Here is a 24,646-nt window from a genome sequence, read left to right on the forward strand (position 1 = left end):
GTCTTTCAATATTTCCAAATAAAGTGGAACAGTGAGTGAGAGCATTGTCCCGACTGCTCCACAACTTGAATTAGAATAAAACTCAAGAATGATAGGCTGCAACAGTGATCATCAGTATTCTCTCTGAAATAGTTTGGGCACCCTTAAATCCAGCTCTTAGTGTGTACAAGGTAGCAACAATGAAAGCATTAATACCATTAACTCAGCACTAGTAGCCAGTCTCATTTCACGCTGAGAAAGACTGACTGATTTAGGAAATGGAATTGATACACTGGTGTAGAAGAAACCCCATCAAAGGTTGCAATTACATTGTCAAGGTAGCTTAAATAAAATTTTGACCCTACATCTGATGCTAAAGTGCTGTTGGATTAGAATTTATTACAATCTAAGCATTGCCAAACCTTGCATTCAATAAGTATGAATATAATTCTCAAAATTTAAAACTAGAAGAAAGATTGCACAAGTTAATTGCAGATGAGGATTTTGCTTCTTTCAAGGTAATAAGTATAGCAAAAGCCATAACTTTTTATTTTATTCTTTTAATGGAATGTGGGTGTTGCTGGTGAGGCCAGCATTTATTGCCCATTCCTAATTGCCCTTGAGAAGGTGGTGCTGAGCTGCTGCCTTGAACTGCTGCAGTCCATGTGGTGTTGATACAGCCACAATACTGTTCGAGAGTTCCCTGATTTTGATCCAAAGATAGTGAAAGGATGGTGATATAGTTCCAAGTCAGGATGGCTTTGGCTTGAAGTGGCACTTGCAGGTGATGGCATTTCCATGCATCTGCTGCCCTTGTCCTTGTAGGTAGTTGAGGTCATGTTTTTGAAAGATGCTGTTGAAGGAGCTTTGGTGAGTTGCTACAGTGCACCTTGTAAATGGTGTACACTGTTGCCACTGTGTGTTAGTGGTGGAGGGAGTGAATGTTTAGGGTGGTGGATGGGTGCCAGACAAGTGGGCTGCTTTGTCCTGGATCATGTCAAGCTTGTTGAGTGTGTTGGAGCTGCACTCATCCAGGCAATTGGAGAGCATTCCATCACACTCCTGACTTAAGCCTTGTAAATGGTGGACAGGCTTTGTGGAGACAGGAGGTGAGTTACTCTTTGCAGAAGTGAAGATGAAGGTTGGGCCTAGGAAATTACCTGAGGAACTCCTGCAGCGATGTCCTGGGAATAAGCTGATTGACCTCCAACAACTGCAACCACCTTTCTTTGTGCTCGATATGACTCCAACCAGTGGGAAGTGTGTGTCTCTCTCTCTCTCTCTCTCTTCCCCCCCCCCCCCGACCTTCCTGATTCCAATTGACTTCAGTTCCGCTAGGGCTCCTTGATGGCACACTCAGTCAAGTGCTGTCTTGATGTCAAAAGCAGTCACTCTCACCTCACCTCTGGTGTTTCAACTCTTCTCCATGTTTGGACCAAGGCTGTAATGAGGTCAGGAGCTGAGTGGCCCTGGAGGTACCCAAACTGATTGTCACTGAGCAGGTTATTGCTGAGTAAGTGCCGCTTGATAGCGTTGTCAACAACACCTTCCATCACTTTGATGATTGAGAATAGACAGGGGCAGTAACTGGATGGGTTGGATTTGTCCTGCTTTTTGTGGACATGACATATCTGGACAATTTTCCACCTTGACGGGTAGATGCTACTGTCGTAGCTGTACTGGAACAGCTTGGCTAGGAATGTGGCTAGCTCTGAAGCACAAATCTTCAGTGCTATTGCAATATGTTGTCAGGGCCGATAGCCTTTGCAGTATCCAGTGCCTTCAGCTGTTTCAGCTGGTGTGAATCGAATTGGCTGAAGACTGGCATCTATGATGCTGGGGACCTCGGGAGGAGGCTGAGATCGATTATCTACTCAGCACTTCTAGCTGATTCTAGCAAATGTCTTGCCTTTTACATGAATGTGCTGGGCTCCACCATCGTTGAGGATGGGGATATTTGTGGAGCCACCTCCGGTTAGTTGTTTAATTTTCATCACCATTCATGGCAGAACTTTTGATCTGATCTGTTGGTTGTGGGATTACTTAGCTCTCCATTTCATGCTGCTTATGTTGATTGGCATGCAAGTAGCCTTGTGTTGTAGCTTCATCAGGTTGACACCACACTTCCAGGTATGCCTGGCGCTACTCCTGGCATGCCATTCTGCACTCGTCTTTGAACCAGGGCTGATCCCCCGGCTTGATGGTAATGGTGTAGTGAGGTATATGCTGGGCCATGAGTCTGTTTGCGGTTGAATGCAATTCTGTTGTTGCTGATGGAATCCATGAGGCATTGTGGGCTGAGTTTTGATTTGCTAGATCTGTTCAAAATCTATGGTGGTAGTGCCACACAACATGATGGAGGGTATCCTCAATGTGAAGATGGGATACTTCTCCAAAAGGACTGTGTGGTTATCACTCCTACCAACATTGTCAAGGACAGATGCACCTACAACAGGTTAGTTAGGACAAAGTCAACTAGGATTCTCCCTCGATGGTTCCCTCACCACCTGATGCAGACCCACTCTAGCAGTTATGTCCTTTAGGACTCGGTCAGTAATGGTGCTGCTGAGCCACTCTTGATGATGGACATTGAAGTTACCTACCCAGAGAACATTCTGCGCCCTTGTCACCCTCAGTGCTTCCTCCAAATGGTGTTCAACATGGAGGAGTACTGATTCATCAGCTGAGGAGGGATGGTAAGTCATCAACTATCTCACTAGCCACTTCTTTTAAGACCCTAAGATGAAATCCATCAGGACCTGGGGACTTGTCAGCCTGCAACTCCAACAATTTTCTCACTACTGCTTCCCTGATGATTGTAATTTTCTTGAGTACTTCCCTCCCTTCCATTTCCTGATTTAAAGCCATTTCTCAGATGTTACTTGTATCCTCTATAGTGAAGACTGATGCAAAATACCTGTTCAATTAATCTGTCATCTCCTTATTTTCCATTATTGACTCCCCAGACTCACTTTCTACAGGACCAATGCTCACTTTGCTAACTCTTTTCAAATAGCTAGAGAAAGTCTTGCTATCTGCCTTTATACTTCTAGCTAGCTTTCTCTTGTACACTAATTTTTCCCTCCTTATCAATATTTTGATCATTCTTTGCTGTCTTTTATATACTGCACAATCTTCTGACCTGCCATCCATCTTTGCACAATTATATGCCTTGTCTTTAATTTTGATACTATCTTTTACTACTACTATCTTTTTTAGTTAAACACGGATGGTGTAGTTTTCTTCCTTGTTGGAATGTATCTATTATGTGTACTCTGAAATATCCCTTTGAATGTCTGCCACTGCATCTCTATTGACCTATCCCTTTAGCTCATTTGCCAGTTCACTTTAGCTAGCTCTGCTTTCATGCCCTCATAATTGCCTTTATTTAAGTTTAAAAGACTCACCTTAGACCCACTGTTCTCTCCCTCAAACTGAATGTAAAATTCAGTCATGTTATGATTGCTGCTACTTAGGGGCGCCTTCACTATGAAGTCATTAATTAATTAATCCAATTTTATTGCACAATACCAGGTCTAGTATAGACTGCTCTCTGGTTGGTGCCAGAATGTGCTGCTCTAAGAAACTTCCCGAAAACATTCTATGAATTCCTCATTTAGGCCACCTATGGCAACCTGATTTTTCCAGTCTATAATATAGATTAAAATCACCCATCGTCGTACCTTGCTGACAAGTTCCCATTATTTCTTCCTTTATACTCCGTCCTACCGTATTATTGTTAGGGGGCCTATACACCACTCCCACAAGTGACTTTTTGCCTTTATCATTTCTCATCTCTACCCAAACCACTTGTGTATCTTGTTTTCCTGAACTTGGGTCATCCCTTTCTCTATTGTACTAATATCATTAATTAACAGAGCCACCCCTCTATCTTTTCCTCACTTCCTGTCCTTCCCAAATGTCGGGTACCCTTCAATATTCAGGTCCCAATCTGTCATCCTGCAGCCATGTCACCTGTAATGGCTGCCAGATCATACTTATTTATTTCTATTTGTGCTAACGGTTCATCTGTTTTGTTTCAAATGCTACGTGCATTCAGATACAGAGCCTTTAGTTTAGTCCTTTTTATTTTTGTAACCTCTAGCCGTATCTGCTGATTTACTCTTAGATTTGGACTCTCTGTCCCTTCCTGTCATGGTCTGTTTATCCTTTCCCATATTAGTACCTTTCTCTCTTGCCTTCTCTCTACTCTTTGATTTACCACATATTCCCAAATTTGCCCCCTTGCCCCACTATTTAGTTTAAAAACTGTACTTCCCTAGTTATGTGGCTCGCTAGAACACTGGTCCCAGCACGGTTCAAGTGTAGACTATCCCAAGAGTACAACCCCCACTTTCCCCAGTACTAGTGCCAGTGCCCCACAAACTGGATCCCATGTCTCTGATACCAGTCTTTGAGCCACGCATTCATTTCTTTAATTTTAATTACCCTATGCCAATTTGCACATGGCTCAGGTGATAATCCAGAGATTATTACCTTTGAGGCCTTGCTTTTTAATTTGGTGCCTAGCTCGTCATACTCTCTATGTTGAGCCTCTTTCCTAGTCTAAACTATGTTGTTGGTACCTACATGGACAACGACTATTGGATCCTCCCCCTCCAGCAGCAAGTTCCTCTCCTGCCATAAACAGATTTTCTGAACCCTGGCACCAGGAAGGCAACACAGTAATCTGGACTCGAGCTCTCGACTGCAGAACAATATCTATCCCTCTGACTATGCAGCCTCCTATTATTACCGCATTCTTCTTCCCTCCCCCTACTTAAATGACATCCTTCACCATGGTCACTCTGCTTATCCTTAACGACGTTTCTCTAACACTTTGATACAACTGAGAGGCTTGCTAGGCCATTTCAGAGAGCAGTTGAGAATCAACCACATTACAGCAGGTCTGGAGGCACATGTAGGCCAAACCCAGTAAGAACAGCAGATTTCTTCTCTAAAGAACACTATTGAGCCAGATGGGTTGTTATAACAGTTGACAATGGTTCTGTGACCACCATTAATGGGACTAGCTTTTAATTCCAGATTTATTAAATGAATTTGCATGTGCAAATACCATGGTGAGATTTGAACTCGTTTCTCCAGAGCATTAGTCTGGGCCTCTGGATTGCTACTCCAGCAACATTACTAACACCAACTTCCCCCAAATCAAATTTGCAATTTGATTCTTAGTCCTTTTGTAATTAACTGCACATTTGAAATATTTTGGCCCTCCAGGACATTCCTGTGATTACCATTTCCTGGACATGCTATACTTTCAGTATGCATACAATAATTAAAACTCTGTATATGTCCTGCCCCCATCTATTTACTGGGCTAGAGTGAAGATCTCAAGTTGAGCACTTGCTAAATTTTGGGCACTGAAATGGATAATAAGATTGACTAATAATTTGTATAAATTATAATTAAACCCCGGTGTTCTCACACTTGATGTGTTCTGATTCGAAAGTTCCTTATCTCTGCATTAGTGTTGCCTAAAATTTTTAAATAAAATTGTATTCCTCATTGTTAAAGCTGAACAAAAAATATGAAATCTTCTAGTCCACTCTTAATATGGGAATATATGCAGTTGATTGTTATAATCATAGAATGTCACAATGCAGAGTTAGGCGATTTGGCCCATTGAGCAATCTAACCTAAACCTACGCTCCTTTTCATTTTGTCCCATTTAATATTCCTCTTTTTCAAGTAACTAATTCGCCTTTCAAAGGTTACCTCAACAACAGTTTATTGCGAAGAATGTCATATGCTAACCAACCAAACTAAGGGAAAGAAGTTCTGAAAGCCTTCAGTCAATTGGAAAATTCAGCTGAGTTGCATGGTTGTCTCCTAATCTAGTTGATCACCTTGAATCTTTGTTGAAACCAAAACTGATAATTATCATAGAGCATGTTGAATCAAATTGCTAAGCTTTATTGTTTTAAAGGTAAATTTTATTTCGGGTGGTATGCATTAACAAGAAGTATATTGACACAATTAATATATTTATTTTCTAGTGTTAATATTGTGTAAATCCTACTATGCCTCTTTTTTGACCTGCATGTATAGTTCAGATATTCTCAGCCAAGTTTCTCTGACAATGCTGGTTTCCACAATAATGAAATAAAAATCATGTTTCTATAGCAACATGTTAAATTCATAACAAGAACAAAAATTGCTGGAAAAAATCAGCAGGCCTGACAGCACCTGTGGAGAGGAAGACAGAGTTAACATTTCGAATCCGTATGACGCTTCATCAGAACTAAAGAGAAATAGAAATGTGGAGAACTATAAGCTGTTTAAGGAGGGTAGTGAAAGGTGGAGGCAAAGGAGAGATTGCCAAAGGTGTCATGAACAAAAGGTCAAAGGGGTGTTGACGGTGGTAATATTAGCTAAAGGATGTGCTAATGGTGACGTTAAGGGTAGAAAGCAGGATGAGTAAGTGACAGATGCACCCCGCTCCTTGGTGATTGTTCCTAACCTGGCAGATTTTGCATTTAGGTGTTGCGTATCGAGCCTACAGCCCAGGCTTGTCCTGGAGGTCATTCTGTGGTGTGCTAGCTGAAGGTTTGTTGGATTAAAGCCTCCCGGGTATCCCTGACTCCTTGGAGTATGCCCGGGTCAGCGTCTACCACCTCAGCATTTCCCTGTGCATGCTAATCCTCGGACTCACTGCTGGACTCATCGTGTGCAGCCGCAGCCACTGCGTCGACGTCTTCATTGTCCACTGCGTCCCCCCTTTCCAGCGCAAGATTGTGGAGAGCGCAGCATGCAACCACTATCACCGAGACATGATCTGTGGGGTACTGGAGTGCGCCCCTTGACCGGTCCAGGCGTTGGAAGCGCATCTTGAGAAGACCAATGGTTCTCTCCAGCACAGCCCTTGTGGAGACGTGGCACCTATTGTACCGCTGCTCAGCTTTTGTTCTTGGATGGTGGAGAGGCGATATGAGCCACCTTCTGAGGGGATAGCCCTTGTCACCCAGCAGCCATCCATCCAGCCGGGCTGGAGCACTGAAGAGCCCCGGCACCTCGGAGTGTCTGAGGATGTAGGTGTTGTGGGAGCTGCCTGGGTACCTTGCACAAGCTTGTAAAATCAGCATCCTGTGACCACACTATCTGCACGTTCATGGAGTGGAAGCCCTTCCTGTTGATGAAGGCACTGGGCTCACCTGGCGCCTTGATGGCCAATGTGTGCAGTCTATTGCACCCTGGACGCGGGGGAAGCCAGCAATTGCTGCGAAGCCTCTGGCTTGCTGTGTCTGGCTTGCCTGGTCCCAATGGTAATGGATGAAGGTCAATGCACTCCTGAACAGAGCATCTGTAACCTGCTTGTCACAAGTGTGCACAGCTGATTGGGAGACACCGCAAAGATCAGCCACCGACCCCTGGAAGGAGCCAGAGGCATAGAAGTTGAGGGCAGCTGTGACCTTCAGAACCACTGGCATGGGGTATTCACCCACACAGTTAGCAGAAATCTCAGGCCTTATCATCTGACAGATATAGTTGACTGTCTCCCTCGAGAGACGAGCCTCCTTCGGCACAGCACCTCAGACATATTGAGGTAGCTGCTTCGCCGCCTGTATACCCTGGCAGCAGAATAGTGGCGTCTTCTGTGGCCCCTTCCGCCTTTGACTACCCCTTGGCCCTGCGCCCCTTTTGCCTGTGCCTGTCCTCCCAAAGGTGGCTCCCTTGGAGGCTGATTGTGCACTCCTGGCCTCCTCCCCCTTCTAGCCCTCCCTTCTTCCTCAGAGGAGCTGCCTCCAGTGGACAGTTCAGCTCCCATTCCCAGGCTAAGGGAAGGCTCCCTGAAACCTGCATGCCCAGAAAAGATTACTCACTGCAGAGCGCTGACCTGAAGGTTAAGAGTCCAGAAAAAGCAGCTGGTATGTGTTTTGAAGTACTGCAGATCACACAGGCAAGTTTCAAAAACTTTCAGAAATAAATGCTTGACTGTACACTTGCGACCCCAGTGAGCTCTCTTATCCCGCCAGTGGATGACGTTAATACAAATGTGTTCTACCCGCCTGCCCATTGCTCCCATGCGCCGAGCCGAAGATCGCACAGGCGCTGAAAAATCAACGTCAGTTGGCACCTCAAGGGCTTTAACTGGCCCGTTAATTAATGGTGGGTACACGTTGGACACCATTGCGCACCCCCCCAATGAAATATCATGATGGTGCGCGGTGATTTCGGGATGCTCGCCCTGCATCACCGTATCATTTTACGTGCGGGGCCCGCCCCCACACGCCAAAGGGAAAATTATGCCCTAGGTTTCTTACAGCTCAGCAATGTGCACATTGAGCCTTGTAAGTTTTTTGTCGATCACAGCTGTCTTGCATGCACCATCAACCTGCAGAAGATTGTCAGTAAGGCCAAGGTGCATGGTCCTTCTGTTCCAACTTTTGATGCGAAGGACTGGTGTTGTCTTTGTTAAATTTATCTTGCCTGATGCATAGATTAGTAACCCACCTGATGAAAGATGATTCACTAAGTTCAAAGTACCCATTAAAGCAAGCAGATCGTGATGGGACAGCACCTAACTGACTGGGGGATACCCAGCTTGAGGCAGGCAGTAGCTACCCAAAGAGATGCGATGATTTCTCCCACCATCGGAAGTAACACCTGGCGCTTCTGCTTTATGCCGATTTGAGCAAGAGCTTATAACCGGCAACGCTTTCTTCCTGTGTTGTGCCAATGTAAACCAAAAAGCTGGGGTGCCTTCTCCGGGCGCCAGGCCTGGGAAAGTAGTATGGAGACCTTGAGTTGCCCAAACATCAGGGCACCCCCTTTTAGCTTTGCTATGCAAAGGAAAGGAGGAAACCAGTACTGTTTGGTACCTGCCCTGCTGTGGGATTTGGCAGAAAGCTGCCTGATGAATGATGGATTACAGCCCACCGTAGAGCGCTCAGGGCCATTGACCGTCTTGTGTCTCTGCTGGAAGGAAAGATTTGTGCCTGAAGTCATGCGGATACAAAATAGTCACCTCGTGCAAAAACCATGGGGATCACAGTGACTGTACCATTTACCATGCATCTCTTCGTTGAGTATTGTCAGGAAAGTCTTTGCTCACGTTGCTCTGACCAGATTGCATCATGCATCTACCCTGAGTCTCAGTGTGGCTTCAGGGCTGGCAGATCAACAGTTGAATGATTTTCTCACTTCAGCAGTTACAGGAGAAATTCTGTGAACAGTGCAGACCGCTACATTGCCTTCATGGACCTTGCCAAGGCCTTCAACCTATTCAGCAAAGACAGACTCTAAACTGTGAAAAATAGGTTGCTGTCTGGACTCTTGGACATCATTTCTTCTTTCCACGAGAACATGCACAGTTTAGCCGGTTACAATGGAGCATCATCGAAGGCTTTCAAGATCAGCAGGGTAAAGTAGAGCTGTGTCGTGGTGCCAACTCTCTTTGGCATATCTTTCTCCATGCTACTAGTGTACACTTTTAGCGAATCATATGAGGTTGTCTGCCTGATGCCAGAGCTGACAGCAATCTGTTCAACTTGGCAAGACTGTGCACCAAGACCGAAGTGTGTAAATGTTCTAGTCTGTGACTTGCTGTTTGCTGATGATGTCGGGCTGGCATCCCATTCTGAAGTTCACTTGCAACGGCTTGTAGATTGGTTCTCCTCAAGGAGTTTTGCTGGCAATTGGTGTCAGGAAGACCAAAGTTATGGGCAGCACAAAGAGACTCCACCTTCTATCAACATTAACTCTGTTGGTCATCGACATCTTGGATCAACAATTACCAGCAACCTCCCTTGATACTGAAATACTGAATCAGATTGCCATAGCTGTCATGTCAAAGTTTAGAAGTAGTATGTGAGCCAACAGCAAATTAATTGAAGATATGAAGCTCTGTGTACCAGCCTTGAGTTCTTAGCACCCTCCTTTACAATAGTGAGACATAGGCAACTTATGTAAGCCAAGAAAAGCAGCAGAACAGCTTCCACCTCCGCTGCCTCAGACAAATATTGGGCATCTCCTGGCTAGGCAGCATGGTGAACATGGAAGTACACAAGTGTGCAGGGATCCATAGCATGTTTGCCCTCTTGAGTCAGTGGTGACTCTGGCTGGGTCATGTGAGCCGACTGAATGACAGCTGCACCCCCAAAGACATGTTCTACAGGTGAGCTTGCTATCGGCACAAGACCAACAGGTCGCTCATGTCTGTGATACAAGGATGTTTGCAAGCGAGACTTCAAGTTGACCGGAATTGGAATTGAAGTTGATGTATGGAAAGTCCTCGCTGCTGATTGGAGTGCCTGGACTCAGGCAGTCAGGAAGGGCCTGGTAAAATCAGAGGACAAAAATGAACAGATGACAGAAAAGAGAGCCCATCAGAAGGAAAAAGCAGTTGACCTCTGGCCAACATGCTTCGTCTGTGCCAGCTACAAAAGGGACTGCCAATCGTGAATTGGCTTCTATAACAGCAACAGAGATATTCAATACAGAAGTGACATAGATCCTGAGCACAGTCCACCATCTCCCGAGACAATTGAATGCCTAACTCCACCATGTGTCAATTTTCTTAAAGAAAGGAACATAACCTTAAATTATAACTAGTGTGCTAATATGCTTATCTGAAAATTGTGAGGAAGTAAACTCTTTTAAAAATCCATACCAATGAGCTCATGGCTTTTAATGGTATATTGATTTTCTTCAGTGATCAGTCATAGAATATCTCTTGCTTTAAATTTGCAGTGACTACATCACTGTTGTACTGAGTATTAACAATATTGATGAGTGCCTTTGGCCATGCTGCCAACAAAGGAATAAAAGTATAAGTGAAGCTGCTTCCAAACTTATAGTATGGAGAGTAATAGTTGTGTGTGTCTACGGACTAGAGTTTCACCTTGGAATTCAGATGACAACTGCAGCCAAAGATTTGGTTTTGTTAACATAACTTCAATTACTACTTGTTTGTTGAACTTGCTCTCTCGCTCATAGCACTTGAGCTGCAATTGTTAGTTCTGCGATTCTCTAAGCACTTTCACTGAATTCAATTTTGTTCAAGTTGTGGTCAAATTTGCATGCTGCTATTTGTATAATCAGTTTTTATAATGTCAAATTGTTCTTCATTATTTTCTCTGCTTGCCTCCTGCAGCATTTTATTGCAAATGAACATATTTCTAATGAAGCTGTGGAGTTATACAAAGTGAAGTATAACCCTTATCCAGCTGTTCATCCACCTAAAGGGGCTTTTAAAGCAGACGAAACAAATTTAGACAACAGACTTGAACAACTGCAGAGTAAGTTCCTGGATAGTGGAGAAGGTTAGTAGTACTTCTGATTTAATATTCCCTCTGCATTTTAATTAATGATTGTAGGGCTTAATGCATTGAATCACGGATCAAAGGGTACACCTAATGTTGGCAGTTAAGTTCTCGCAAATGTACTCAGAGAAGGATGGAGGGAACTACTTACCTGTTGAGATATGGGGGAGAATTTTCTCCCTGTCAGGGGGGTTGTGCAGTCGTGGGTGTGCGCGCCGCCAATCGGCTGCGCGCACACCCATGCCCGCTCCCACACACAATTAAGGCCTGGCCAGCATGATGTGTGCCCAGAAGCGCTGAGCGCTCCCTGTGCGGGCGGGGAGGGGGGTTGCCTGAGCCGGGGCCTGTGCTGTTTCGTGCATGTGCGCAAAAGAGCGCAGAAATCTCCGAGGCACAGAGCTGCCTCAAAGAGATTAGTTTAAGTTTGAAAAATTTTAATAAAGAAAAAATAAATTTTTTAAGACATGTCCCCTCGTGTGAAACTGTCACATGAGCTGGGACTTGTCTATGTATTTTATTTAAAAATTTTTCAAACCTTTAAAAACCTTCATGAAACCTAATCCCGCCTGTGGGTGAGCTTCCATGAAAAATGGGAAGGCCGCTTGGGCTCTTCGCCTGCCTGCCAACCTTAAGGTTGGCCGGGCAGCTCAGTTTATTAGTTAACTGGCCTTAATAGGCCTTTGACAGCTCGGCGGACACACAGCCAAGTTGGCTGCGCGCCCACCAAACTGAAAACTTGAATGACGCGCGGTGACGTCGGGACGCATGCCTGACATCACCGTGTGTCATTTTACACCTCGGCCAGTGGGCCCCGCCCCTGCTCACCGAGCCAAAGATTCTGCCCCTGGAGTTTTATTGAGATTTATTTATTTTACGCAATTCTATCTGATGTGAGTAAAGGGGAAAAGAATTTGCCATGAAACACCCGAGAGCCACTTGTTTCACTGCCTTTAGTGGAGACCTCTTGCAAATGTATTTCCTTTAAGCGGAATTGCGCACTTGCAACAGTGTGACCTTCAACCCATCTTGCTTGTTATAAAATGGGATTTTATTGTCAGCAATGAATCTTGCACCAAGTCAAGGGGATGTCTTAGTTTTCAGCAGCACTATTAGCAAGCAAATTGACAACCAGTCAAGTTGAAGTATTCACACAGCAAATTTGGAAGTTAAAATTATTTATCCTTTTTTTTATTTAACAAACTAAAAATGTAAATATATGATTTATATTAGGATAAAGTTAAAATAAAGATAGAATTTTAATGTTTTTAAAATATGTGGGGTTTTTTGGCATTGTGGAGAAATCTGACGTTTCACAAATATAAAATTAGCTTTTGCGACCAGTGTGGATGTTTAATAGTAATTATGAAGTTAGTATGCTGTTTAAAAACACAATTACACCTCATTCGACAGTGTAACTTTTGGCTTTTTGTAGAGAATAACAGTGTAGACCTAGAAGTTTTCGTCAAATTGTGATGGCACTGGAGATTGCAGTCATGCAACCTCTACAGTTGTTTTTCCTTTCATAGGATATGGGCATCGCTGGCTGGGCCAGCATTTATTACCCATCTCTAATTGCCCTTGAAGGTAGTGGTGAGCTGCCTTCTTGAACTGCTGCAGTCCATGTGGCGTCAGTATACCCGCAGTACTGTTAGAGAGTTCCATGATTTTAACTCGGTGACAGTGAAGGAACAGCGATATAGTTCTAAGTCAGGATGGTGTGTGCACCTGATGGAATAATGTAGACTTACTGATGGCAACTTGTTCTGGAGTTATTCTGCACATGCCTGGACTCCTGAAGTTGCTGTAATGCCAGCAAATTCTGATAGTTTTGCTGCATTATCACAGCAAAATTTGGGCCAATAGTTTAGATAACCTCACTGATCAATTACTCCTCACTAACCGTTTGGCTTTCACTTAATGTTCTGGAAGTACACTTATTAAATTTATCCCCCACATTTTTCATTTTTGCATCAATTAAAATGAGCACTTAAATTGTTTCAAAATGTAAGAACCCTTGCTGCTGATGACAACTGACCTTACCAAAAGAGGTCCCTTATTTAATGGAACGTTTTGCTTATCATTTCTTTTAGCGATCACGGAAGAATTGCTAATCTCCGATTTAGCTGCTAGTTAGCACTTAATACAGTAATACTCTAGAACTATATCGCTGTTCCTTCACTGTCACTGGGTTAAAATCATGGAACTCCCTAACTGTACTGTGGGTGTACAGACGCCACATGGACTGCAGCAGTTCAAGAAGGCAGCTCACCACTGCCTTCAAGGGCAATTAGGGATGGGTAATAAATGCTGGCCCAGCCAGCGATGCCCACATCCTATGAAAGAAAAAATAACTGTAGAGGTTGCATGACTGCAATCTCCAGTGCCATCACAATTTGACGAAAACTTCTAGCTCTGCACTATTATTCTCTGCAAAAAGCCAAAAGTTACACTGTCGAATGAGGCATAACTGTGTTTTTTGTACTAAATTACTAGTACAAAATTGTATTGTGTGCCAAATACAATGAAATATGTTCTGTGGTAAACTTGCCTCTTTACCGAAATATTAGCTTATTAGTTGACTGAGAGACTTTCTGATGCAATTAAAACCTTATCTTTATTGATGTTTAATGTCCTTTTCTTTTAGCTTTCTTCCTGACAAATTTAATTTTCAGTGCTGATAGTTTCAAGTTTGAATTCTTTTAGTATGAATAATACCCATCTTGGGCAGCTTAAGGTAATGAATATTCAGCCGGATTTACAAATTTTACAAAAGGGAAGTTTAACAATTTGAGTAAAATTCCAGCATCTGCAGTGTTTTGCATTTGTAATAAAATCTGGTGTTTATACTCATGTTAGGTTCAAAGGGTGGTGGTTGTTCCATTCATGTTCTATTCTTTGTGTTTTTGGTGGCAATCTCAGCTAAGATACGTCTTGCAACCCTACAAATATTTGTGCTAGCACAGCAACTGACACTTAGTGTAAACATGAAATTTCCCAGAAAAATTATCAATACATTGCATTTTTTGGGTTATTTTTTGTAGCTGTTTTACAAATAAGCCTTCTTGCAATACACAAATTTGCAAATAGCTATTAAACCCATTCAATTTGAGACTTATTTCTTTTTAATAGTTGGAATGTTATCTTCGTTCTACAGCTTCTACAGAAGCCCATCAGTTTGCACAGTTACAGATACTTTACGGTGCACGGGGCAGGCAGTTGGAGGAAATGCAGCACAAACAGGAGGAGTTTGCCCGTGAGATCAGATATTTGAATCACCAGCTTGCCATGACCAAAGGTAATAGAACAACCTTGGATTTCAGCAGGTTAAGTTGTGACTGTTATTTCTTTATTTAAAAAGAGATTAAGTGACATTCTTGGTTAATTGGTATTATTCTGTTAATGGCTTCAAATCTCGTGGAAGTGCTGAATCTTAGCATTTCTGAAATAAGTTAGAATTTGATCTTGATAGCTACTAATTAATTTGGGCACTATCAATATTTGCTACTATTACTGCATGAGTACAATTTATTCAAAGTGGGTGAGAAGAATGTTCCATGAGCAGTTTATTTGTGTTTGGAGGCAAAAGTAAAACAGTACTTCCGTGAAACGATATTGTGCAAGGCATATTTATCAAAATAGGATTTTTGTTTTGCATGATTCTGTAAAGAAAATAACTTGCATTTATATGGTACTTTAAGACATCCAAAAATTTGCAATAACTTACTTCACAAGTAACTAATTTTTCACTGTTTTTGAAGTAGAGCAAATGCACCAGCCAGTTTTCATGTGGTAAGGTCTTACAAGCAGCAATGAGATCAGTGACACAAGCAATTTTTTTGGTGGTGTTGGTTGAAGGATAAATGTTGGCCAGGACACTGGAAGAAATGCCTAACTCTTTGGAAAATAAACTATGGGAGCTCCTTTGTTCACCAGAATAGACAGAGCATCAGTTTAGCATCTTATTCATTAAAGAAAACCTCCAATAATGCAGCACTTCCACAATATAGCACTGAAGTGCATAGATTATGTACTTGAGCCCTGGGGTTGAGCAGTCGATCTGTTAGTGTCACCATTGAGGTCAGGTTGCCACTAGTGCTACAAATTATGTAAACGGCTAGGAAGTAAACTATTTTTCACTAAGATATGTTATTTTACAGGAGAAAAAGATGGTGTTGCTATCAGCTGTCAGGAGTTGCAGAAGTTACTTCAAGATGCAAAAGAGCACGAAGTTCACCTGGAAGGCCAAATTAAAGCATTGGAGTCCAGAGTTCAAGACCTGAGTGCCAGTGAAGAAGAGGCAAGCATAAAAAATTTCCTTATATCTACAAGCCTGTACACCTGTAGGCGTTCAAAATTAAACTGAGCACTTAACTAATCAGATTAACTGATTAATGACAACTACACATTTTGCCAATTTTATCTTTTTTAACTGAATGAAAGCAATTTTTTTTATATGTAAAGGGAACATATACTTTACCTCAGGGCAATGGGACTTTGTTGTCAAATAAATAAAGGCTTAGCTCAATCTTTATCCCCAGAAAATAGTTTGAGATGTATACCAGATGCCTAGGCATAGTGAATCATAGGAAAGCAAGAAAATTAGCCTGTCTCTGTAAAGGAATCTGCCTATTTTTTTTTCCTTCATGAATTCAGATTGTTCCCTGACAGCTATGCGCTCCAACTACTTGCCTTTGATAATTGCTGCATCCACATGATCAAGTATCTTGGGCACAGAACCAGGAAAATCTCTCCTGATAACAGAATACATTATTATGCAGTTCTTAATGTATGTAATATTAGAGTTGTGCAGTTTATCACAGGCTCAATTATATAATTGTGTAAATGGGATTCCTTATTGTATCTTGCATGTTGTTTGAGCTATTTGTACAGCTAAAAAGTGCAAAATGATGATTAAATTTTATAGTATAAATGATCAGCTTCGCTCAGTTGGAAGCATTGTCATTTATGTGTTCACATCTCACTCCAGGACTTAAGCATGTAATGAGGGAGTGCTACATTGTCTAAAATTGTTTCTCAGAAGTGACATTAAGCTGAGACTCTGCCTTGTTCATGTGGATGTTAAAGATCCCATAGCACTGTTCAAAGAACCAACAATTCTCCCAGCAACCTAATTAACATTTGTAAATTTACAAAATCAGATTAATTAGCTAATAATTTCTTTGCTGTTCACCAGATCCTGTATTGCAAAGTGATTGCACCTTTCACCTACATGGCAGCAACGTCCACACTACATGGTAATTAACTCTTCCCTGGTGCATTCTCCATGACAACGCCTCTACCAATATACAAGAGTATATGCCCATGCCAAGTTGTTTTAAGCAAGGTGAACTGCAAGTTGCCCAAGTATAGTCCATAAAAATGATTGCTTTACATGCAATATGTTTTTTTGCAACCAGAGATCAGTACCAACATCAGAAAATACTTAAAAGCTTCCAAAATATATTGTATATAGCAGAGCAGCATAGCGTGTTAAGAATTTTCAGCTCCAGAACCTTGATTCAACCCAGATCCGTCAGCGACTTCTATGGGTCCCATGTAGAATGGTTTTAAACCAACTCAATTCAGTTTCTAGTAGGCATGTGAGTATGGCATAAAATTGCCCCATAATTGGCATTAGTTGGCAAATTCACCTAGAAAAGCCTGAGAATGGCAAGTTGGTATGGGAAATGGAAAGAAATATCTTACTGGTGCCCTAAGGGTGAGTTTGAGAGTAGACTTTTCTCTGAATCTAGCAATGCTATACTTACCCGAAGTGCCACACTGACATTGGATGCCTGCAATGAAAAATTTTCCACTTCCCAGCGCTAACAACCCTCATTCAATAGAATGAAATTAAGAAAAATACAAAGTCTTGTGGACACTACTTTATGATTCTGAGAAATCTATGAACAAAGGCAAAAAGGGGACCATTTACATTTAGCCACATACTATTCACTGGCCTGGATTTTACAGTGGCAATGATGATGATGTCAGCTTATGCCATCATTGCTCCTCAGAAACTAAGAGCAACTTTTGGAGCGCAGATATGAGGATAAAAGCAGAAATCCAGAAGTTGTTGTAAGTGATTCTATGCTTCTCCACAGACAGTGCTGTAGAAATCCCTAGAACCCACAATCAATCATGACCGCTTAATTAACAAGCATCTCTCCTTTTACAATCGGGATATCTATGTTAAAAATCCCTGAAAAAGCTAAGCCTTGTTGAAAGAGCTATAGCTGGGTTTCTAACAAGTGTCCTGACTGCTGAATAGCTGTTCTAGCCCTGAAAAAACAATTCTAGATTGGAGGAATATCATTTTTTTCCATTATCGTGGCTTTTAACATAATTAAAGTGATCATTTTTCAGCTTCCATGTTAAGTGTATGTCCTAATTTTTAATTTTGCTGAGAAAAAAAATAAAGAGACATGCTATCGAATGTATGTTTCTGTGACTTATAAATTGAAACTTGATTATCTCATTTGAGTTTAATGTATTTTATAGCATTCTAAAAGCTGACATTGCCATAACTCGTGAGAATTCAAGCATCAGTCTTGACTGTGGCCACACTTGATAGTTCATACTAGAAGATTGATTGTCGGGCTTCAGAGGAAGAGTTAGAACTTGTACTTTTCCACAGAAGCATATCCATACTAGTCTTGAGTGACAGGAGCCATGTATAATGTCTTCTGGCTGTATTATCTCAATGGAATTTAGCTTGGTTTCTATGAATCCGAATCATTATTCAATACTCAGTTTAATTATACACATTCGTGGGATTTCTGTGCAGGCACTGAAGAACCAGAAGATTGCTGAGGCAGCCATGGAAAGTATGCAACAGCAGCTAACGGAGCTCTGTCGCTCGGAATCTCTCACTCGTGCCAGAGAGCAGCATGAAACTGTCATTGGTGCACTTAAACAAAAACATGAGGAATCAATCTTAGTCATGCAGCAGACACTTGATGCGACTAGCATTGCTTTGGAAGAACAGGTTAGAATCTAGCATCCTTGATTGTGAATAGTATTCGTTTTTATACCACACTGACACTACAGTTATTGTTCTGCCTGATATAGCTGTTGGCTGCTATAAAATATATTCTTCGGAATAATACGTACATACAATTGCATAGAACAATTGATGGGAGTATATTCCACCTGTAGGTCGAGAGAAAAAGAGGACAGTAATGACAAACCTGAATTATGTCAACTAACGCATAGTGAAATGTTTGTATTTATCTTCTAAACATTGCATTATTTTTGAAAAGTAAATTTTGTGTGCTGCACTTGCAGCTGTGAGTATTGTGCAAGTCACCTGCACAGTTCAGCTTTCAAAATGGTGAATAAACTTGTCTCTTTCCCCTTTTCTTTCTCCTCTTCCTCTTCTGTCAGAAAGACAATTCTAAGCGCCTTGAGGAACAGGTGAAACAGTTACAAAGACAACAGGAAGAAGCCAAATTGGAGAAAGCAGAAATAATTAATGGGCTGACGAAAAGTTTAGAAGCAAGTCAGCAGCAGTGCAGGGATTTACTGCAAACAGGTTAGGAATCTACAATCAACGTTCTTAACAAATCCAGCATCGAATCTGCAGTCTATGGAGCAATTTATCGTCCTTTCTGTTGGCTGCATTTTTTGATTATTCTTATTTGTAACCAGACCACATTTCCCAGCCAGCATGTCCTACAGGGACAAATGTGATGGCTTTATCATCAAAGGTATTGCCATGCCTGACCCAGAGGTGGTGTGCAATTTGTTTGGGATAGCTAAGCCTCACAAAGCTCAGACACTTCTTTTTTTAACTAGGTGCCACTACAATCTTGTAGAACACAATCTCTAACCCATGATAGAGTAAATACTTGTTCGCTGTTAAATTTCAGCACCATAAACTATATTGTATATGTGTTTTAGGTTCAATGCAGGAGATCACACAACTTCGGATCCAACTTCAGCAAGTTCAGTCTGCCAAGAACATCAGTGACAGCATGAACAAGGCTTTACAGGTCATCATTACTATATTAAGCACAAGTAATGATATAATGCTTCTTCTAGAACTCTTGAGTTAATGTTTTTGATTACTAGTGCTCTGGGTAAGCTCTTGCATCACTAGTATCAGTTTGGCTTTCTATATGTTTGAATGTTCAAATAGAATTAAATTTCAGGAAATGAGAGGGGGAAAAAGTCAGAAAAGGAGTTAAAGGAATTGACAAAGAAAAAGATGACAGTAACAAGTAAAAATAGAAAGAAATAATATTAAAAAAATTGTGTCCAACAATTGTACTTTGTTTCTTTGGACTTGAGCACTTAATTGAATCGCCCACTGGACTCTACTTTGGCTCAAAAGCATGGCAAGAGTGCACTACTTTTGTTTGATGGACCGTTTATAGAGCTGTAATTTATTGAAACATGACACCCTGACATGCAGTTTGGGCTATTTTGGGAGTTTTTTTTGTTCTTGTGCTGAAGCATGCCAAATTTTAATTAACTGTTTGCTTTTTTTTTTCTGCTTTGGACCTCCACCCTTCAGCTGTGCCCAAATTAGTCCCTTGAAAATAAAGAGAGAGTTTCTCTTCCCTCAAATTCTGTGTAAATTGAAGTAACTTAGTTATCTTTTTGTTTTTTTAGGAAGAGTTGGCTGACTTGAAGGAACAGATTACTCTTTATGAATCTGCTGCTAAGATTGATGCTCTTACTAAAGATGTGCAGGGAGAATTAGAACTTCCATTATCAGATTCCTACATGGACCTTGGTATCAAGAATGGGAACTGGAAAATGCCCAGGTTCCAAAGGTATAAATTGAAACGAACATTAATTATAGTGATTGTGAATTGCTTGTTGCAGTCATTGTACACCATTATTCATGTTTAAAATCTTTTTCCACAGTATCTTGCAAAACCCTTATTTTTTTCCTCTTAAGGATTAATTTTGCTTTGGTGTATAACAATGTAAATGGCATGATATTTATTGAACTTAGCCATTTACTGTTTTGTGATGGTGCATTCATCAATAATTTTATTTGATGTTTTAGCATACATTTTAAAGTCAACATGTTGCCATCTTTACAATGAACAAAGAATTATGATAAATAGTCTGTAAAATTTGGCTCCTTAGTGCCTGGATTTCTAGTGCTACTAGTGCCATTTTAGCTCCATAATAATGTTCACAATGCACGCTCATGCTTCTGATGCCAAATTGGTGAGAACGTGAGTGCCAATTTGATGCCAGCAATGCCATTTTAATGTTTGTACTCCAGCAAATGCAGCTGAATATGTATTTAGTATTAAAGTGGGTCCTCCACAAGTGCTCTTTAAAGGGGTCATCAACTACTTGCAGGATATTTGCTTATTGATTTCTAGTGGTTCTTGCTGCAATTATAGAAATATTTTGTTTCTAGAATTGAGTCTACAGGGAATGTATGGCATGTGCTGAAGGATTTTTCCCTGGCTTCAAGGATTCTGCACAAACCCCTTGCTTAAAGACATGGATGCAGTAGTAGGTATTCCCCTTGATTGAGAGTATGATGGGGAGAATGTACAGAGGTGATGCAGAGCAGGACAAGCCACTGGAAGAGGGAGGAGAGAAGGCTGTTGGCAGGAGACTATATCTGCCTAAGGTATTGAAGGATTAATTTCCCTACCTGAACCTCAGTGAAGAACAATATCTGATGTATCAGCTTCACTACGAACATCCTCACTGAAATCTATCACCTGTTGCATCCACAATTTGTAACCTCAGCGTAGGGCAAGGAGGACATTGCTGTTACCTGTGAAGGTGATTGTGAACTTTACACAGGCTCCTCCTAGACTGAAGCAAACAATACTTCTAACATCTCCCATTTATTCTACCACAGTTGCAAAAGGGTGGTCACTGAGGCCCTGCAGCCCAATCTTACGTGGCAGAAAGTTGAGCTTGCATGAGAGCAGTCTGAGCTTCCTCTGCAGCACCTAGATGTTGGTTGTCTTTTGCTCCTGCTACAATGGAAGCTGAGACATCTCCCATCACACACTGCATTATGTTTGGTTCTGCAAGTGTGCTAATTGAGTTGGCCACTGCTGAACTTGTTGGAAAGAATGGGCTACATGCCCTTTGGAAAAACCCATGCAAGGTTGGTGCTACACTCCATGTTCCTTGACGTTGCACACAAGCTTCCTGGCGGGCCTGCCAATGCACCAAGCATTTCCTGTGCTTAGCCAACAGCTGCCTTCTGTAGCTTGTCCCTTTTTTGAAGTGTTCATCTGAGTACTCTGCAGCAGAACTTGTATGTGGCCTCACCCTTGGGTGAACTGGCACCTGTGCTACTACCCTTCACTGCTGTGGCTGTGGACCACAGGCCCAGAGTCTTGCCATATGCAGGTCCTACCTCCTTTGCTATCCACTGAGTCACGTAGTGCCAGCATCCAAGCTGGTGGTTGCAGGAGTGGTGTTTCTTCTTCATCGTCTTGGCTCATCCACCGTTGCCCAATCAGGTGGCAGTTTTTGGGTATCTGAAAGGAGAAAAGCACAAAGACTTGTACTGAGAGGAGGTGCATGGTGGGGGAGAAGGGATGGTGGTGGAAGCAAAAAGTTGTTTTACACAATCTGCAATTTGTAAATCTGGAATGATGTCCACAAAAAAGGACAAATCCGATCCAGTCAATTACCACACCAATACTTTACTCAGCAAAGTGATGAAGGTGTTGTCAACAGTGCAATCGAACAGCACTTAATCACAAATAGCATGCTCATTGATGCTCACTTTGAGTTCTACTAGGACCAGTTGCCTCCAGACCTCATTAAAACATCGAAAAAAAGAAAGTTGAATCTCAGAGGTGAGGTGACAGTGACCGTCCTTGACATCAAGGAAGCATTTGACGTGTGGCATTAAGGAGTCCTAGTAAAATTGAAGTCAGTGGGCGGAATTTTCCATGCCTGCTGGTGTTTGGTGTGCTCAGTTGCATGAGTGGACAAGTACATGCTGGGTCGGGGCAAGGGGGAGTGGTCACGCATTAGGGAAACCTTGTATAAAGGGACCGTTTCTCTGCAGCTGAGACAGTTCAGATGCAGCCACATTGACATGCGTGGAGTCAAGCCTCTAGCTTATCTGCACACCCAAGAAGTGCAGAGGCATGAAAGTGCCACCAAGTGCTCCCAGAGCTTTTCACCCCTTGGGCACAAATTGCAAACAAATGATCATTTTAGTGGACTGCAGAACAGCTGGACGGCTGTGCACATTGTACAATCTCCTTGCTAAAGCTGGCTGTGAAGCAGTCACTGGTGGAGGCCTCACAGCCCTTTGCAATGTCATCATCCTGGTTTGGACCAGTCTCTTCCATGGTTCAAGCTAACAGCTTAGCCTTGTAGCATGGGTTAGGAGAATGCATGCACCTGAGCTGAGAGCACAGCATGCAGCCCAATGGGCAAGGCTGCTGCCAATCGGTCAGGTGGAGTGGGGTAAAGGTGAGTGGGGTTTTGGGCAGCCAGACAGTGCACTAAATTCTGGCCATCCAAGTGGTGGCCAGCACACTCTGGGATGCATTTAGGGACCTTCAGACTTAACCAAGAGAGGTTCTTAGTATAACCAAGCTAGCCCATGCGTCTCTCTTTCATCCTACAGGAGTACATCAGGAGCATGGAGCCTGGTGACTTAGCTGTATGCCTCATGGCATACAGAGAGCAGGGACGACAGAGAAGAGAGCAACGGAGGCACCTGGCTGTGCAGAGGCAGGAGCAGCACCCTTAGGGGCTCCCTCATGTTGCTGAAGAACCATAGCGAGCCATTGTTGTTCGGCGCCTAGCTAGACCCAGGGTCTATAGACGCCACCTTTCATTCCTGCAGATGAGCAACAACCAGTGAAGCCAAAGACTGCAGTTGTGTAGGCAACTAGTCAGTCACATCTGCCAGCTAGTGCAAGGTTTGACGCCACAGGAACATGGAGGGCATCCACGCCAGTGGCACCTTTCAGGGCTCCACAGGTGACTTCTGTGGGATATCACAAGTTTCCACCCACAAATGCATCCATGAGGTCACAGATGCCATCTTCCCAAAAGCACATGATTTTGCTTTTCATCCGGGGCCAAGACAGCCAGGATGGAAGAGCAATTGGACTTGCCCAGATCTCTGGTTTCCGACAGGTGCAGGATACGATCAACTACAGTCATGTGGCGCTCAGATCTCCGTCACAACCAAGGGTCAACTATGTCAACTTGCAAGGACTTCCATTTGCTGAATGTGCAGCTGGTGTGCAACCACAACAAATGCATCCTGTAGGTCTGCGCATGGTTTTCAGGGAGTGTCCATGACTCTTACATTCTTAGTTGGTCATAGATCCCTGACGTCTCCCGGGGTCCACAGAGGCTGCAGGGTTGGCTGCTAGAGGACAAGGACTACCCGCAGAGGATGTGATTGATGACATCCATGTGGTGGCCTCAGACTGCAGCAGAGCGAAGGTATAATAAGGCTCATGCTGCAACTTGCAACTTGGTAGAGCAAACCATCGGGATGCTAAAAATGAAGTTCCGGTGCTTGGACCAGACTGGTGGTGCCCTGCAATATAGTCCACAGAGGATGACACACATCATTGTCGCCTGCTGTACCCTTTACAACCTGGCGCTGCAATGGGGAGAGGAGCTAGAGGTCTTCTCTGATGAGGACATCGATGGTAATGAGGGAGAGGAGGTCCTCTAAGACGATGATGACTGTGGCCTTCGCACTGGCCAGACGAGACAAGCACACCGACATGCAGTGAGGAGACACCATGGATCCTCACATTACTCCTGTGAACGTTTAACTCCTGTCTGGCTGACGGCAGCGCACATACCCTTTGTGCTAATGCTCTTGTCATGGAGACGCAGTGGAGGCCCTAATAGTCACTCAATTGCAGGAGGATGATGACGACATGCAGTGAGGACATTCCATAGATCTTCACGTAGCCTCTGAGAATGTCTGGCTAAGGGCAGCTCACTTGCGCTCCGTGATCAGTGTCATATCATGGTGACACAGCCATGAAACTTTAAAAGCAGCTGATCCTTTGTCCCCCTTCAGCACCTGACCCTTTCAGAAACACAGTGTCACTGGTCACAAATGCTGAGGAGATAGGGGACAGCCCCACCGTAAAGGTGTTGAAAGCACACAGAGAATGATGAAACTCTTGACACCTGCCCACAACATTCTAGCAGCAATGATGAGCACTGTTGAGGTGCAGGCATCACTAATATGTCTAGGGAGTGAGAGGCCAGACCATCACTTTGGTCTGAAGGCTGTACAAAGCACAGGAGGCCCTGGACTGAGACACCTGTCTTTATCTTGTGCAGGAACCAAGATTTCACATCTAAGTGACACTAACGCTGCTCATCAGAACAAGGAGCCATAGGTTGGGAGACGTTTTTGGTAGTTTATTAACAATACTGAACATTAT

The 24,646-nt window shown here is 42.8% G+C and overlaps 1 protein-coding gene across 7 annotated transcripts in view; it reads left to right on the top strand.

Annotated features, from left to right (window-relative positions):
• cep152 (centrosomal protein 152) overlaps nucleotides 1-24,646 on the top strand; it is a 95,390-nt gene that overhangs the window by 24,811 nt on the left and 45,933 nt on the right. For all 7 annotated transcript variants that reach the window (XM_078530291.1, XM_078530293.1, XM_078530289.1 and 4 more), the window contains 7 exons: nucleotides 11,093-11,261; nucleotides 14,416-14,556; nucleotides 15,419-15,558; nucleotides 18,049-18,249; nucleotides 18,648-18,795; nucleotides 19,164-19,255; nucleotides 19,878-20,041. In XM_078530291.1, coding sequence (XP_078386417.1) covers nucleotides 11,093-11,261; nucleotides 14,416-14,556; nucleotides 15,419-15,558; nucleotides 18,049-18,249; nucleotides 18,648-18,795; nucleotides 19,164-19,255; nucleotides 19,878-20,041 — 1,055 coding nt within the window. The remainder of the gene's footprint in view (nucleotides 1-11,092; nucleotides 11,262-14,415; nucleotides 14,557-15,418; nucleotides 15,559-18,048; nucleotides 18,250-18,647; nucleotides 18,796-19,163; nucleotides 19,256-19,877; nucleotides 20,042-24,646) is intronic.

The sequence above is a fragment of the Cetorhinus maximus genome, chromosome 26 (genome assembly GCF_964194155.1).
Source record: "Cetorhinus maximus chromosome 26, sCetMax3.hap1.1, whole genome shotgun sequence".
Lineage (NCBI taxonomy): Eukaryota > Metazoa > Chordata > Chondrichthyes > Lamniformes > Cetorhinidae > Cetorhinus > Cetorhinus maximus.